Source organism: Petromyzon marinus, unplaced genomic scaffold, assembly GCF_048934315.1.
Source record: "Petromyzon marinus isolate PM22_M1 ecotype Great Lakes invasive population unplaced genomic scaffold, UKy_Petmar_22M1.pri1.0 PM_G_Scaffold_14, whole genome shotgun sequence".
Taxonomy (NCBI): Eukaryota; Metazoa; Chordata; class Hyperoartia; order Petromyzontiformes; family Petromyzontidae; genus Petromyzon; species Petromyzon marinus.
This window is the reverse complement of record NW_027422695.1, coordinates 1,349,171-1,365,331: the sequence shown is the minus strand read 5'-3', so window position 1 is coordinate 1,365,331 and position 16,161 is coordinate 1,349,171. Positions and strand designations below refer to the sequence as shown.

General features: G+C 50.8%; 2 protein-coding genes across 2 annotated transcripts in view; one reads left to right on the top strand and one right to left on the bottom strand.

Annotated features, from left to right (window-relative positions):
- The window catches only part of LOC142910239 (protein Wnt-5b-like), a 34,640-nt gene extending 32,304 nt beyond the window's left edge, over positions 1 to 2,336 (top strand). The window contains exon 4 of the mRNA XM_076059945.1: positions 2,103 to 2,336. Coding sequence (XP_075916060.1) covers positions 2,103 to 2,336 — 234 coding nt within the window. The remainder of the gene's footprint in view (positions 1 to 2,102) is intronic.
- A 4,367-nt stretch (positions 2,337 to 6,703) lies between these two features.
- Positions 6,704 to 15,821, bottom strand: LOC142910193 (rho GTPase-activating protein 5-like). Its single transcript, XM_076059879.1, has 4 exons — positions 11,996 to 15,821; positions 11,369 to 11,479; positions 9,329 to 9,487; positions 6,704 to 7,851 (listed from the first exon to the last, which is right to left on the bottom strand). The coding sequence occupies exons 1-4, from the start codon at positions 15,629 to 15,631 to the stop codon at positions 7,678 to 7,680; spliced, it is 4,080 nt and encodes a 1,359-aa protein (XP_075915994.1). The 5' UTR covers positions 15,632 to 15,821; the 3' UTR covers positions 6,704 to 7,677.
- Positions 15,822 to 16,161: the final 340 nt, after the last annotated feature.

Sequence of the window (16,161 nt, the reverse complement as noted above, 5' to 3'; positions counted from 1 at the left end):
GTGGCGTGCTGTTGGTACGCGCTGGTGCTGATGCTGGTGCTGATGGCACGCTGGTGGCGCACGCTCCCTCTCCTTGAAGATGCGCGAACGTGCCCGTGCTGGTTCGCTGATAGCAGTTTCTCTCCACTGCTGGCTGAGCTGCTGCACGCTCTTGCTTGGCGTTGCTGGCCGCGCTCTTTCTCCTTGAAGATGCGCGAACGCGCCCGTGCTGATTCGCTGACAGCAGTTTCCTCCATTGCTGGATGAGCTGCGCCGGTGCGCGCTCTTTCCGCTGCTGTAGTATCTGACGCTGCGCTCACGGGCGACAGGTCAAGTTTTTCTTCTGCTGAGTGTGCCGAGTCGCACGCGCTCTCTTTGTTGAGGTTGTTGGCGGCTCTCTGACAGCAGGTTTCCTCCACTGCTGTATGACTCAAGTCGCACACGCTTGGTCACTGGTTTGCTGAAGTTGTTGGCGGCTGCTCGTGCTTTTCCACTGCTGGTTGAGCCACGTTGCACGTGCTTTCTTTGTGGAGATGCTCGAGCGCTCTCAGCGCTGATTCGCTGATACTTTGTTGGCGGCTGGCCAAGCTTTTTCTTCAGTTGAGTGAGTTGAGTCGCACGTAATCTCTCTGTTGAAGTGCGCGAACGCGCCCGTGCTGGTTCGCTGATAGCAGTTTCTCTCCAATGCTGTATGACTCACTTTTGTTGATACATCGCGACTCAGCGATCTTCGCTACTCAGCGAGGCTCGGAGCCAGCCGCTCCATGCGACTGCTCGTCCTGTGGACGTCTTGACTCGCTGATCTGTCTTGACTCTTGACTTCACTGAACTGAAAATGCGGCTGACCGTTATATTCAAAGACAATTCTCTCTGCGCAGTGGAAAAGGGGGGGTCGGGGTGTGTGTGTGTGAGTTAGTGTGTGTGTGTACAGATGGCTCCTGCGATAACGATCTGTTTGCCCTGGCGTGAAATTCCTCTCTCGCGCTCTTCGGGAGAGACAAAGGTGGTCGGGAGTGCCTATCTCTTTATACTTTCGACTTTATATTTCTCAAATACAATTTGGTCCCATGTTCGCGAAGACTCGTGTTTGTAACTACGTCCTCCCGACACCCCTATCAGGTTACCGAGGTTCGCATTGATATGATGGAGTTATTAGAAAGAAAAATAATTTTCATCCTGAGTTTAAGAGGTCCATTTCCAGATTGTTGGAATCCATATCCCTTGGTTCTGTAAGGTTCTATAATGGAATATCGTTTAAGGTTAACACGGTATTATTAATGTTATATTGCAATTTTCTTTAAAACTTTGTTTTCCTGGTTGCCGTGTGTGGGGTGGGGTGTGTCTCCTCATCAAACCCGGCTGGCTTTTCCAGATGGCCCCTTGTGATAAGGTGTAATTCCTGCTTCTCCACGCTGTGAGAGAGACAAAGGTGGTCGGGGTTGCTTGGGATATTGTTTAAACTCTTTCGTAAGTTTGCCCGTTCGCCTCATTCCTTCTCGATAACCTTTGATGTGACTCGGTATTTTGTCTCCAAGCTTTGTTTTAACAGTAAAAGTATTAAAGGTGAAAATCATTTGATAGCGAATTAATTATTGGATAATAATTCACTGATGTATCTTGTGGCCTGGTCTTGATTGGAGTGGGCGCGAGGACCGCTAACTTTAGCTTATTCTTGTTATTGCATTTTAAATTCAAACCGTTGTTTTAATGACAAAGGAAAAAATATATATGGTTTAACCCGTGGGCGTCCTCGTTTCTGGCTTGCGGAGGGCTTCCCTCTGCGTGACCTCCCTTAGGGCACATCAAACTCTTGTTCATCTGGAGATCTTCGCAGATAGCTGCTAACATCCTCGCCTCGAGAGTTTTATTATTTCTTTATTTTTTAATGGTCTGTTTATGATCGACATCTGGTTTTTCGTGTGCCTGGCTTACGGGTTTTATTGATTATTTTTTTTTATTGTTAAAAAATATATATATAACGCAAATATTATTGTTAATATCAATTTTTGAAAAGGCTCATATACAACACACCCACTCACTCACCCACCCACTCACCCACCCACCCACTCACCCACCCACCCACCCACGCCCTAACCCCCCCCCGCCCCGCTCATCGTGGGCAGCTGTCCGGGCGCTACCGAGGCTGCGTCTTCAGCGAGCTCTACCTTGGGAACCATTACACGGCGCTGCGGTGCGCCCTGCTGCCAGAGCGCTACGCCGCCTTCGACCAGAGCGGGCGCGCCAAGAACGGCGGGCGGACGACGAGCCGCTGGCAGGTGGCTCACTTCCTCAAGAGGCCCGCGAGGGGCCAATCACAGAGGCCGCCCTCGGCCACCTTCTGGGTGGTGGGGTCGTGACCGCCGTGAGTCTGTGGGTCTCTGTGTGGTGAGTCTATGGGTCTCTGTGTGGTGAGTCTATGGGTCTCTGTGTGGTGAGTCTATGGGTCTCTGTGTGGTGAGTCTATGGGTCTCTGTGTGGTGAGTCTATGGGTCTCTGTGTGTGGTGAGTCTATGGGTCTCTGTGTGGTGAGTCTATGGGTCTCTGTGTGGTGAGTCTATGGGTCTCTGTGTGTGGTGAGTCTATGGGTCTCTGTGTGTGGTGAGTCTATGGGTCTCTGTGTGTGGTGAGTCTATGGGTATCTGTGTGGTGAGTCTGGGTCTCTGTGTGGTGAGTCTATGGGTCTCTGTGTGGTGAGTCTGTGGGTCTCTGTGTGTGGTGAGTCTATGGGTCTCTGTGTGGTGAGTCTATGGGTCTCTATGTGATGAGTCTATGGGTCTCTGTGTGGTGAGTCTGTGGGTCTCTGTGTGATGAGTCTGTGGGTCTCTGTGTGGTGAGTCTATGGGTCTCTGTGTGATGAGTCTATGGGTCTCTGTGTTGTGAGTCTATGGGTCTCTGTGTGGTGAGTCTATGGGTCTCTGTGTGTGGTGAGTCTATGGGTCTCTGTGTGTGGTGAGTCTATGGGTCTCTGTGTGGTGAGTCTATGGGTCTCTGTGTGTGGTAAGTCTATGGGTCTCTGTGTGTGGTGAGTCTATGGGTCTCTGTGTGGTGAGTCTATGGGTCTCTGTGTGGTGAGTCTATGGGTCTCTGTGTGGTGAGTCTATGGGTCTCTGTGTGGTGAGTCTATGGGTCTCTGTGTGATGAGTCTATGGGTCTCTGTGTTGTGAGTCTATGGGTCTCTGTGTGGTGAGTCTATGGGTCTCTGTGTTTGGTGAGTCTATGGGTCTCTGTGTGTGGTGAGTCTATGGGTCTCTGTGTGGGGAGTCTATGGGTGTGTGGTGAGTCTATGGGTCTCTGTGTGTGGTGAAGCTATGGGTCTCTGTGTGGTGAGTCTATGGGTCTCTGTGTGGTGAGTCTATGGGTCTCTGTGTGGTGAGTCTATGGATCTCTGTGTGGTGAGTCTGTGGGCCTCTGTGTGTGGTGAGTCTATGGGTCTCTGTGTGGTGAGTCTGTGGGTCTCTGTGTGGTGAGTCTATGGGTCTCTGTGTGGTGAGTCTATGGGTCTCTGTGTGTGGTGAGTCTGTGGGTCTCTGTGTGTGGTGAGTCTATGGGTCTCTGTGTGTGGTGAGTCTATGGGTCTCTGTGTGATGAGTCTATGGGTCTCTGTGTTGTGAGTCTATGGGTCTCTGTGTGTGGTGAGTCTATGGGTCTCTGTGTGGTGAGTCTATGGGTCTCTGTGTGTGGTGAGTCTATGGGTATCTGTGTGGTGAGTCTATGGGTCTCTGTGTGGTGAGTCTATGGGTCTCTGTGTGTGGTGAGTCTATGGGTCTCTGTGTGTGGTGAGTCTATGGGTCTCTGTGTGTGGTGAGTCTATGGGTCCCTGTGTGGTGAGTCTGTGGGTCTCTGTGTGTGGTGAGTCTATGGGTCTCTGTGTGTGGTGAGTCTATGGGTCTCTGTGTGTGGTGAATTTATGGGTCTCTGTGTGTGGTGAGTCTATGGGTCTCTGTGTGGTGAGTCTGTGGGTCTCTGTGTGTGGTGAGTCTATGGGTCTCTGTGTGGTGAGTCTATGGGTCTCTGTGTGGTGAGTCTGTGGGTCTCTGTGTGTGGTGAGTCTATGGGTCTCTGTGTGGTGAGTCTGTGGGTCTCTGTGTGTGGTGAGTCTATGGGTCTCTGTGTGGTGAGTCTGTGGGTCTCTGTGTGTGGTGAGTCTATGGGTCTCTGTGTGGTGAGTCTATGGGTCTCTGTGTGGTGAGTCTATGGGTCTCTGTGTGGTGAGTCTATGGGTATCTGTGTGGTGAGTCTGTGGGTCTCTGTGTGGTGAGTCTATGGGTCTGTGTGTGTGGTGAGTCTGTGGGTCTCTGTGTGGTGAGTCTATGAGTCTCTGTGTGGTGAGTTTATGAGTCTCCGTCTGTTCTTGTTTGCGTTCAATAAAAGTCAACGAATTGGTTGGTAAAACGACGGTCAAGTGTCTCTTTGTATTGAATGTTGCGTTGTGGTTTTTGATGTTTGAAATGAAGGTTTAGCGTGGGAGAGGGGGGAGAAAAAAACATAGAGGGGGGAGGGGGGAGTGGGGGGACGGAGGGGGGAGAGGAGAGGGAGGAGAGGGAGGGGGGAGAGGGGGAGGGAGGGGGAGAGGAGAGGGAGGGAAGATAAGGGGGAGAGGGGGGAGGGAGGGGGGGGAGGAGGCGCCTCGCCCCTCCCCATGTCGGGTGACGTCACCCACTAATTATTAATGGCGGGGGGCTGGTCCATGTGGAGTGACGTCACCTGCTCATGATTATTAATGAGGGGCGGGTCCACGTGGAGGCTGTAACCTGTTCATTATTGAGAGGGGGGCTGGTCCATGTGGAGTGACGTCACGGGCGTTAAGGACAGACATTCCTGGGTGACTAGAGGTGGCATGACTTACTCGACGAGCCATACCAACGTCGCTACGGATTGAGGAGTCTGTGAATTCACAGGCGTGCAACAATCGGCAAAACGTTAACAGTCGAATTTTTCGTTAGGCCAAGGTTCGTTCCCTCAACGTGAGCAAAATGCATTTTCTTACTTATCAAGCGCTGGCACATCTCGCAGATTGTCGCAACTCGTCAATCTTCGCGCGAACTCGCGAGGGACACGTCGCTTGTTTGCCGTTCGTACACGCCACGCTCCGTTCACAAACGGGGGTTTTCGAATTAAAAGCTTCGTTGGCGGCGGACAATGCGAACGTCTCTCCGACGTGAGAAAACCGGAACCCGCTTTGCCGTGCTCGCCGTGTGGAGATGAGGCGCCGCTCCGTCTCATCGCCCCCGTCCGAACAGCCGAGGTGCGTGATGGGGGCCAAGTTGTTTGGAGCGAGGAGAAGTCGAGATTTCGTTTTGAGCTTGAGAGATTGGTGTTCCCGTCCTCCGTGCTTGAATGCACAATCCACTGCCCCCTCGGGCGCCTTCACAAGTTCCTGGAAGGCGCCCGTTCACACGCCACGTGCTTCACTTACCTCTCAGTTCCTCAGCAAGCCGCCCCCGTCTCAACGGGGGTCATCCAAGCGGGCTTTTGTAAAAGCGTAAAGTGTGAACTTTTGAATATAGAATCGTGCAAATTATCGCGAGCATAAGCAACGCCGCCATTTGCAATGTGGGTTGGTAGGTGGGGATTTCCACGCTGCAGATGGTGGTCAAGAGTCTGCATCGATTACGTGGAGGTGCTGTAGGCCAGGGGTTAACTCAGGTTACCCCTTAGTACTTTGATTTAAAGCTTTCGTGACTGCAGTGATTCATATTCTTAGCTCTTTCGGTAAAGTCACGTTGAAGGGAAACAATAAAATAATAAATATATATAAAGTCACGTTGAAGGGAAACAATAAAATAATGAAATATATATAACAATAAAAATTCTCACGACATTTCGACCATAACACAAACGGTCATCATTAGGTGTGTTATGGTGTTACGGTTGAAACGTCGTGAGAATTTTTATTGTTTTATATATATTTTTTGTTTCCCTTCAATGTGACTTTACCGAAAGAGCTCAGAATATACCCCTTAGTACATTTTATATTTTATGTACTGCGGATATTATTTACGAGTCAAATGTATCTTTTATTGTCATAGACCATAATAATACGTACTTTTTCAGTGTAAAATTTAAGTCAGCTGGGGGTCATATCAACCTGTCCACATGGAGTGTGAGTGAAGGGGAGCTCAAGTCCATTGGTTCTCGATAATAATACAAACACGACTCATTGTCAAAAAGGTGTCAGTTTTGTTGCCAGATAAAAGGGTGTGGAGCAATCAATTTCAAGGACAGTGCCAATACATTATCAGAGTTGTTGTTTTGTGTTTGTGTTCCGACTGCAGGTATTGTGGTCAATGTGAACATGACTCCTTGTAAAAAAGGTGTCAGTTTTGTTGCCAGATAAAAGGGTAAAAAAACAATCATCATATTTTTGCTCCTGCCAAAGGAGGCTCCAATGGTCTTATTGGTTCTACCTCCAGGCTGCCAAGTCACAAGAGGATATTGCCAATGCGGTGCCAACTCTGGACGGCAGAGGATGTTGCAGTTCGCGGGGGCAAAACATGTGCAGGGTGGATGAGTGGCAGGTGATGGACACGGGCACGAGAGCAGAGGGCCGAGATAGGAGAGCAGCAAACTGCAGACGCTCACCGATGCAAGGCGTCGCGAGTGTCAGAACCAACTATTTGATGCACGCCAACGATACGCTCACGTCACACTGAGGCTGATCGAGTGGACAAAAACTGCAAATTGGAGGCAGAAAAAGCAACGACACAAACGAGTAAGGTAAATGAAAGAAGACAAAAACTTTATTTTCGAATCAAATCGCGGCCCTCTACATTTAGAAAACTGATCGATTCACTGTGATGAATGAATCGGGACTCAAAAATGTAGCCACTGTGTGCAACACAACAGGATTTTTTAACATCCACAGGTTATAGAAATCATTGGTAAATTAACACGTTATATCGGGACTAATGCTTCTCGTTAGACATAAGTGTCTTCTAGTACTGCAGAAATAAAACTGTGTAGGAACATCCTGGTTATTACACCACCAGCCCACAGGGGATTATTGTTGTGTCAGTCCGTCGTGCATCCACAAATGGGAGGGGTGGGGCTGAGTGGGGAGGGGAGGGTGAGGAGGGGCTGGGTGGGGAGGGGCAGGGTGGGGAGGGGAGGGGCTGGGTGGGGAGGGAGGGTGGGGAGTGGCTGGGTGGGGAGGGTAGGGAGGGGAGGGGCTGGGTGGGTAGGGGCTGGTCACCCCGTGGTGCCCTTATAAAACTCAACGTTTCACATACTCACACCGGCCTGTGCCCACCCTCACAGTTGGGCATGTTGTGCTGAAAGCACCACGTGGTGGTGCCGCCGTTGACCCTGGACATTGACCGAGCTACCCAACGTTCCTACTACCAGCTCGCTCCCTCCGCAGGAGAATGTGTTCACTTGTAACAGAGAGCGTCTAATGGCACTTGGAGCGTGACGAGACATTGCTCAGCGCGAGCCCGATGAGCTGTGTAGACGTGCCAGCCACAGTGAAATCTGCTGCAGCTGTGGACCAATTCGGTTGAACTACAACGATACATCACAAAGCTTCCAATTGACTTATGGCCGGCGACTTGGCCGAGGCAAGGCGAGACGTGGGAAACCGTGCGCGGCACTTGGCACGTGGGGGCTCAGTTAAAAGTGAACACGTGAATAACATTAACAAAACAACTGGCACACACGCGCACACACCAACTACAACGACAACAACAAAACAATCGGCATTCACACCTGTGCATTCCCCCAGTTCGGCGTGGATCGGGGGGGTATCACCGAGGGCAACGCCGAGTGGACCGCCCGTGTCAGAGGAGGCGTGGAGGCGGCGGCGGCGGCGTCGTCGGCGGCGTCCTCCGGGCGAAAGGTTTCCCCGGAGAAACGGCCGCCGGGCCGAACTCGAAGCTGCATCGAGGAGAACGACAAACCCCACCAATCGCTGTGAGAATTTCGATTTAAAGCTTTCGTGACTGCAAGGATTCATCTTCTTTGGTTCTTTCGGTAAAATAACCACGTAGAATGAGAATAAAATAATAAAATAAGTAAATTCTCGCGACGTTTCAGCCACAACACAAGTGGCCTTCTTCAGGTGAAGGGAACAGACCTGACAAAGCCTCAACTTTAGCACCACGGATAGCAACGAGCTATGAACTCGTCCGTCTGAACGGGGCTCGTAGCTATCCATGGTGCTGAAGTTGAGGCTCTGTCGTCCCGACAGGTCCGTTCCTTTCACATGAAGAAGGCCACTTGTGTTGTGGCCGAAACGTCGTGAGAATTTTATTGTGTTACTTTATTTTATTAACTTATTATTTTATTCTCATTCTACGAGGTGACTTTACCAAAATAACCAAAGAAGACGCCGTGAGAGCCGCGAGGCTCGCGATACTTTTGGTGGCCTTGTTTTAAGATTGATTTTTGACTTTCTGCCGGGGTGACGATCTCTGAATTAATTTAAGACCGGCTGCATTTGAAAAAACGCGAATACGTCGCGATCGGCCGTGTTCTAAATGGTCTCCCCTCCCACGGCTAACCGATCCTTCATAATCCTGCAATGCCAGAACTGCGCTCCTGCGCATGAGATCATCTCCATCTGGCTCCACGGTCACTGCTAAAGGGGAGCGTTTTCTCCTTTGGGTGCCATTCCATCAATCAAGTCTTGTGCGAATGCTATCATCCTACGTCATCCTGGCCAAGAGCCCCTCTTGCTTTGAAGTCAAACAAGATGCCACTTTATTTATCCCAAGCCCCAACAGCTTCATCTTGACCCACGCTGGTTCCGTCAACCCAACCGAGAACGGCTCAAAGCTCGGTGGGAGGGGGTCACCTCCGCTCGTCGCCGCGACCTCTCACCCCGGTGATGAAGGCCGCTTATGTTATGGCCGAAACGTCGTGAGAATTTTTATTGTGTTATTTTATTTTATCAATTTATTATTTTATTCTCATTCTACGTGGTGGTGACTTTACCGAAAGAACCAAAGAAGATGAATCCTTGCAGTCACGAAAGCTTTAAATCGAAATTTAACCGCCTCTACGGGGAGGGATTCCACACAACCTTAAGATCATTCAACAGACTCCGGGATAAGAAGGCTCAACTAATCGAGTCTCTCACCTTTCTGAAGAGTTGCTGCGACTCTAAGAGCTTAAAGGTCGCGATCTGAGCGTGGCTGTGTTCGCTCCAGCGCTGTCCTCCAGACAGTCTCGTCCCTTCACCTGATGAAGGCCGCTTGTGTTGTGGCCGAAACGTCGTGAGAATATTATTGTGTTATTTTATTTTATCAATTTATTATTTTATTCTCATTCTACGTGGTGGTGGTGACTTTACCGAAAGAACCAAAGAAGATGAATCCTCGCAGTCACGAAAGCTTCAAATCGAAACTCTCACCCCGGGTCGAGCTCCCCGGGCGTGCGGCCACCGGGGCCGCGGCACGCCGGCCGGAGCGCGATGAGCCGCTGGTTCATGAGCGACGGGGGGGTCGATGCCCCCGGCGACGTCGGTCAGCCGATCCGAGTCGCCGGTCGTGTTGTAGACTCGGACAAACTCCTGTGGGTGGGGGGGGGGGGGGCAGCGAGGAGGTGCAGACAAATATTCTTCGGGTCTTTCGGTAAAGTCGACACGGGTAGAACGATAAAATAATAAAAAAAATTAAGTGAACAAAAAAATATATAATTGTTTTTTTTACCCTTTTATCTGGCAACAAAACTGACACCTTTTTTTTACGAGGAATCATGTTTACATTGACCACAATACCTACGGTCGGAACGCAAGATAAAAGGGTAAAAAAACAATTATCATATTTTGTTACTGGCAAATGAGGTTTCCAATGTTGTGTAAATGCTTACCCCGAGCTCTCATACTCTGATGGTGCATTGCCTTTGAGTTGTGCGCCTTTTGGCGTCTTCTGGTCCAACACCAACGTGAGACGAGGCTCTAAAGAAAGCTGTCTCGGGTGTGGACCAATCAATTTCAAGGACAGTGCCACATACATTATCAGAGTTGTTGTTTTGTGTTTGCGTTCCGACCGCAGGTATTGTGGTCAATGTAAACATGACTCCTTGTCAAAAAAAGGCGTCAGTTTTGTTGCCAGATAAATGGGTAAATAAAACAATTATCATATTTTGTTACTGGCAAATGAGGTTTCCAATGGTGTAAAAAAATATATCGCGACATTTCGATCGCAACGCGAGCAAGCAAATCGTCGTCAGGAGAAGAGGAGTGGGGGGAATCTGCCGTGCCGCTGCGCTTGGGGATTGCTGCATTGCATTAAGCGGCGAGCTCAAAATCATTCGCCCACGAAGGCCTCTTTCTTCTTCATGTACGTCTCTGTGCTTGGGAAGTCGGTGGCAATATTCCAGCCGTGCCCATGTGGCATTTCATGCCATCGTCAAATACCGCACACACACACCATTCAACTTCCACGTCACCTGCCTCAGACGCAAGCGTCGCGTTGTTGTTTATTAAAGTAGGTTCCGCTTACAACATTGGGCCAATTGAGATGATTGATTTTTTTTTCACTTGAAAGGAAACCGCAATGCCTGGAGAAAGCCCCGACGCACAAGGGGAGAATCCTTAATCGCTAAACTTGTTAACCTACTTGCTGTACCGCCTCCAAATGGCACATCGCTTTCCATGTGGTGCACTAGAAACTCGGAGCAGAATTTCTTTAATACGATATTTTAATGTGTTCAGAGTTGGCGATCTACAATAAAAAAAATCACTCTTAAAAACATGTTATGTTACTTGCACTGTTAAAAAAAAGTTGTCGTTAATTCCCCCATTCGAACCAGCACTGAGCAGCTCTCTGTCTCGGTAAACATTGGAGGGTGGAATAATTTAATAACGTAGTTTTAATGTCATCAGGCCTGGAAGGGACGATGTTCTAAATAATTGTATAACCTCATTGCGAGTCAAGAGCGAATAACCGCAGCGATACCCAAAAGATCACTGCGCCAGGATCTGTGGCTTTCTCTATTTGCCAACGCCAGGCAGATCGCACTGCCCTTAGACAAAGCGTGAGGTTGCCTTGTTACGCCTCTTGCGCAGTGTGTGCATGCCTATGTGGGGAGCGCTGGCGCAGCGGGTTATCGCACTCTGCCACGAACCCGGCGACCCGAGTTCAATTCCCACTCGTGAGCAAAAAACCTTGGCGGATATCCGACGAGGTCTTGAAGTTGACTCAGCCTCAAAGAAGTGCCCGCTACAATGTGTAAACATCACCACTGGGGTGACATTGAAGGCGGCCCGGGCGTGTCGCTGGCCCACCCACCCACTCACGTGCCATGCCGGCCTTCATTAGGCGGTCGCGAGCACCGCTTGCCCCAAACGTCTATTGTGGCTATAAGGGGGATCTCAGTCTTGCATATGTGCCAATGCCTGCCTCCGTTGGGATGGGGGTGGGTGGGGGGTGGTGGTGCGTTTCATCACCTCCGTGTCGGCGAACTCGCAGTACTGCAGGTTGGCGGAATGGGAGAGGGTGCGCACGCACGCGCACGCGTCGCCGGTCGAGTCCTCGCGCACGCAGTCTGGGAAGCGGTGCTGGGAATGGAACCGTGCAACATTACCGCGAGACGAACGCCTGCGACTGGCAAAATAGTGCAAAATACGTCTCCCCCTGCCTCGTAGCCTCACATCCATTCATTCTCTAAAGGGAGGTCTGATGACCAAATAGTTGAAGGTTAAGAGGTACGGCACCTTATAATGTTACTTCCTCGTGCTAGACCTCGCGGCTGTCGCGCGGCGAGCACGTGGTGCACGTTCATTTTCACTGAATCGGCAAATCATTCAATCAATTAATTATTAAACCACGTTTACAAAAATGTATATTGATCGCCTTGAAAATGACACCCCGCATGAATTTAATCATTTTTAAGTTGTCCAATTTGTGAAACTGCCCACCACAACACTGCCTCGCATTTGCCGTGACTAGACAAGGCAACATTTTTTTCACAAGTAAATACAACGTCATGGGTATGAGCCCTGAAATGTACGGCGTGTGATGGGAGAAAGAAAATCTCACGAGGGACGCAACAACAAAAACATCGCACCACTCACTTTGGCCTCGCCTCCCCTCTCGTCCTGTGCACCTTTCTCTCTTCTCGTCCCGCCGCCGCCGCCGGATACTTCGTCATGGAACTGCGCGGCGGGGTTGTCAAGGCCCGGACGGTCGCGCTCCGAGGGCAACAGAAGCGGCTCGGAGTCGCCGGCATCGGAGGGGCACGCGGCGTGCCGCCGGATTGCGTCTGCGGGGTCCGCCTGCTTTCTCCTGGACTTGAACCCGCACGGGCGGTTTCTCCTCGCCTGCCGCCGGACTCTCGGCCTACGCTCAAGCGGGCCGCCGCCGTCGGCACCGTCTCCGTTCGGCCCCGCCGGTTTGGCACGACCAAACGGCTTCGCCATCGACCGCATCTCGCCACCCTGCACTGGCGGAAGCTCGGTTGACTCCGAGTCCGCCGGTGACGTCACGGGAGCTTTCGGAGGGCCCTGAGGTCTCACGGGTGCCTTGCGGACGCTGCCGTTTATCTTCTCGAGAAGTTTGGGCTCCGATTTGTTTACCTGCGGCCTCTCCATAATGGGTTTGGGTTTCGGAGGAGGGAGCGACTTCTTGCGTGTCCTCTCGATGTCTTGGCTCATTATGTTGGCGCACGTGAGTGGATTCATATTCCCCGTGGATTTTACACGGGGCGTGGTGCTTGGAATAAGCTGAGCTTCATCGCTCGTTGTGCCGTACCGAGGCTGGCCCTCGTCATCGTCGCTCTCGGGTGGCGACGTCAATGACGACAATGACGCCTGCCGCGGCGTTTCGTTGCGCGATTCCAAAGTGCGGCCACTCTTGTAGTCGTCTTCAACCACAGCCTTCGTCTCCAAAACTTTGGTGAAAAACGTCTTCAGATATTCCTTCTGTCGGTGAAAATGCGGCTGTGCGGGTGCGGCAATGGACTCGGCTCCGATCTCATTCGCAATACGGCTGCCCTCGGGGAAAAGTTCTCTTGCCAGCGCATTTTCCAGAAACTCTGCGGAGCTGTCAGTGATGGCCACGAGCAGAACCGGAATGGCCTCTGTTACGTCGGAGAGGAATGCTCGAAGCATTGCAAAGGAAGCTTTTCTTTTGGCAGAATACACCAAAACGTAGCCATGGGTGAGCTCTTCCCGCTTCAGCATTGCTGCGTGGTAAGAGATGACGGTAACCTTGATCCTTCTGCTCTGCATTCCCACAGACATTTCTAGATTCATGCAGTCGTTGCCAGCAGGATGCCCACTGCTGCAGAATTCCAGAAAGGGCGTTAGGACCGTGCCAATGTCGAAAGGGTCTCCACACATCAGACACATGGTGATGTTCACGTCGGGCGCACCAGACTCTGGGCTGCTGAATGGGTCGGGCAGAAGGGTCGTGTTCTGGCAAGCATTCACGATCTGACTCAGGGCACGTTTGATCTGTGTTTCATGGAATTGTTTTCGAGATGACATCTCAGAAGGGCAATCGATAAAAGAGACTTGTAGCTTGTCGGCCGCTTGCTGGGCTTGCTGCCGTAGCAAAGGCAGCTTTCTGTCTATAACGTCCTTCTGATTTGCCAGCATCAAAGCAACAGGAATGCAGCTCGAGAGGCCATCCTTCTTTATGAAGGAAGCACAAGAATTCACTCTTCCTAGGCTGTCTACGATGTAATTTAACGATTTCAATGAGTTGAAAGCACACAGACATCCGCTGGGCTGAGAAACGTTACTCTGCATGATGTTTGCAAAGCCCGTCACATCTCCATCCATTGCTTTCAGTTCCAACTCATAAACCTTCCCATTCACCGTGAACTCATTTCCGGCCGATTGCTGTTTGATTTCGCTGCAAAGTTTGCTTGCGAGGCCATCTCTACCGAATATTATGACATCAAATGCATCCGCACTGTCAAAATTGATTAAAGATTCCGAACGTTTGCTTACCAATTTGGGAATAGCACTTGAGAGAAGCAGCGGAATTTGCAGGTCAGTGCACTTATCTTTGCTGAAGCAAGACTCCCTGGTTGGGTGACGAACAGAGAACACGTGTTTCAGGATCAGCGCATCTCTCAAGGCAGGCGCCCACTTGAGCGTCTCGTGGCGACCGTCACGTTCCAGGTCCTGGTGAATCTCCGCTATCTCGTTGCGGTCAAACGCTTCGTTTCTGTCCACGCCGGCGAACGTTTCCGAGCGCTCGAGGAGCAGCTCCTGGTATTCGTCTTTCGCTTCATCCGTCATCTTGCCTCGGCACTCTCGGTAGATTGAAACGCGCCCTCGCCCGCACGGCGTCCGCGAGCCCTCCTCGTCGATAAGGAACGACCGTGCGTCATCCCACGGCCTCCCTGGCAACACCTCGCCAGAATTCTCCAACGTGTCGCGAAGGGCTCCCTTCATTTCCTCCTTCTTCCTCAGCACCTGCAATTTCCGCACGTGGGCTTGGAAATGCGAAGGGCCGAACTCTCGCAAAAACGCAACAGGGACACGCCCGTCGGCGACGGCGTTGACGCGACCGCTGTCGGTCCAAACCCCATCGGACAGCTCGACAAACCACAATCCAAACTCTGGTTTCTTCCGCAAGAGCAGCAAAGCCTCGTCCCAGCTGAGGGATACAATGTCCGTGATGTCAGGGACCAATGAGTTAAAAGCGTCGGGCAGAGAGCTGATGTATTGTGCCACCTTTCCTTCGATATGTGCAGCCTTCAAACGCGTGATGTGTTCTCGAAAGTAACTTTCAGCCCTGTTAGCACCCAGCAAGTCCACAAGCTGGACGTACTCCGGGCAGTCATGCAGTTGCTTGCCGGTCACCTGCCAGGTCACGCGGTAGTCTGTGACAATTTTTGTCAACCGAGAATTATAATCCTTAATGGCACTTTGGTGGTGTTCCTTGACTTGCTTGGCGGCCTTCTCAAACGGCACCAACTTTGGCTTTCCTTTCGGCTTGTCAATCATCTGCCCAAGAGTCAGAAATGCTGCCGACACATTCACATTGTCACTTGCTGACGTCTCGACTATCGGCAGGCGAACTTTTTTCTCAGAGGCAAACGCTCGAAGTTCCTTCAGGTGCTGCTCATCCAACACGTCACACTTTGTGGCAACCAACAAAATGGGCTTCTTTAATTTCACAAGTTGCGACACCAACTCCTCCAGAAACCTCAACTGATCTTGCAGCGTTCTCTGCGCGGAAACGCTTACATCGAAGCACGCCAGGAAGCCGTCAATGTGCAGCTTACCGTCGGGCATTGGATACTGCTCAAAATCTTGCTCGACTCCCAGTTGGTCAGTGCAAATGTACATGAGCTTTTCGGCCGAGGCGAGCCTGGTGGCGGCCGCGTGTTTGACGTAATGCCGGGAGTCGGAGCTCCTGTGTGGCTGGAAAGTGGCGTCGTCAACAAATTCGGTTTGTTCGACGACGTTGAAGGCGTACTCTCGTCCCCCGTCAGCGGTGCGCGTTGCCCCGCCCCAGTATAGGTAGTGGTCGTTATTCACGACCCGACCGCCGAAATCAACTTGGCTCAGTATCGAAGTGTGTTCCGTGTGGTGATAGTCATCCGCTCTTGGCCTTGAGAACCTGCTGCTGAGGCACGACTTGCCTATTCCACAGCTTCCCTTCTCCTTCTCGGTCCCGGAAAGTCCAACGACACTGATGTTGTAGGTCCGCGTTTCCTTGCTGCCTTGACATCGCCGCGCTGCGTGTGACATTGCGCCGCTATTGCACGAGAACAAGGGCAGTTACGGTTCCGTGCGACACGTCGTGATGATTACTTTGGCTCTTTCGTTGCACTTGCAAAACAATATTTTCCCACGTGACTGGCGGTAATAGCAATTGCTTGAACAAAAAAAATGTTCACCAACAACGAGGTCCTTTAAATGTTTATTTTTTTTTCCAGATGAGCAATTGCTTCTGAAAGACACAAAAAAACACAGAGGACATTTAAAATATTACAAAAAAAATAACGTTCCACTTGCATTGAGAGCTTAGTTATTTAACGCGGTGAAATCGATGGAAAATAAACACGATTGTCACAATGATTATGTGACGGCAATGTTTAAAATACACCGATGATGTGCCGAGGTGAGTCCAGGAAAAATAAAACGTTGTTCTCAAACAAGCACATGTAAAGCTGTGAGTACAGGCAGGGAGATGTCTGATCGCCTCATACCGGCACCGATAAATTCCCAGTGTTATGGACGAAACGTCGTGATAATTTTTATTGTTTTGTATATATTTT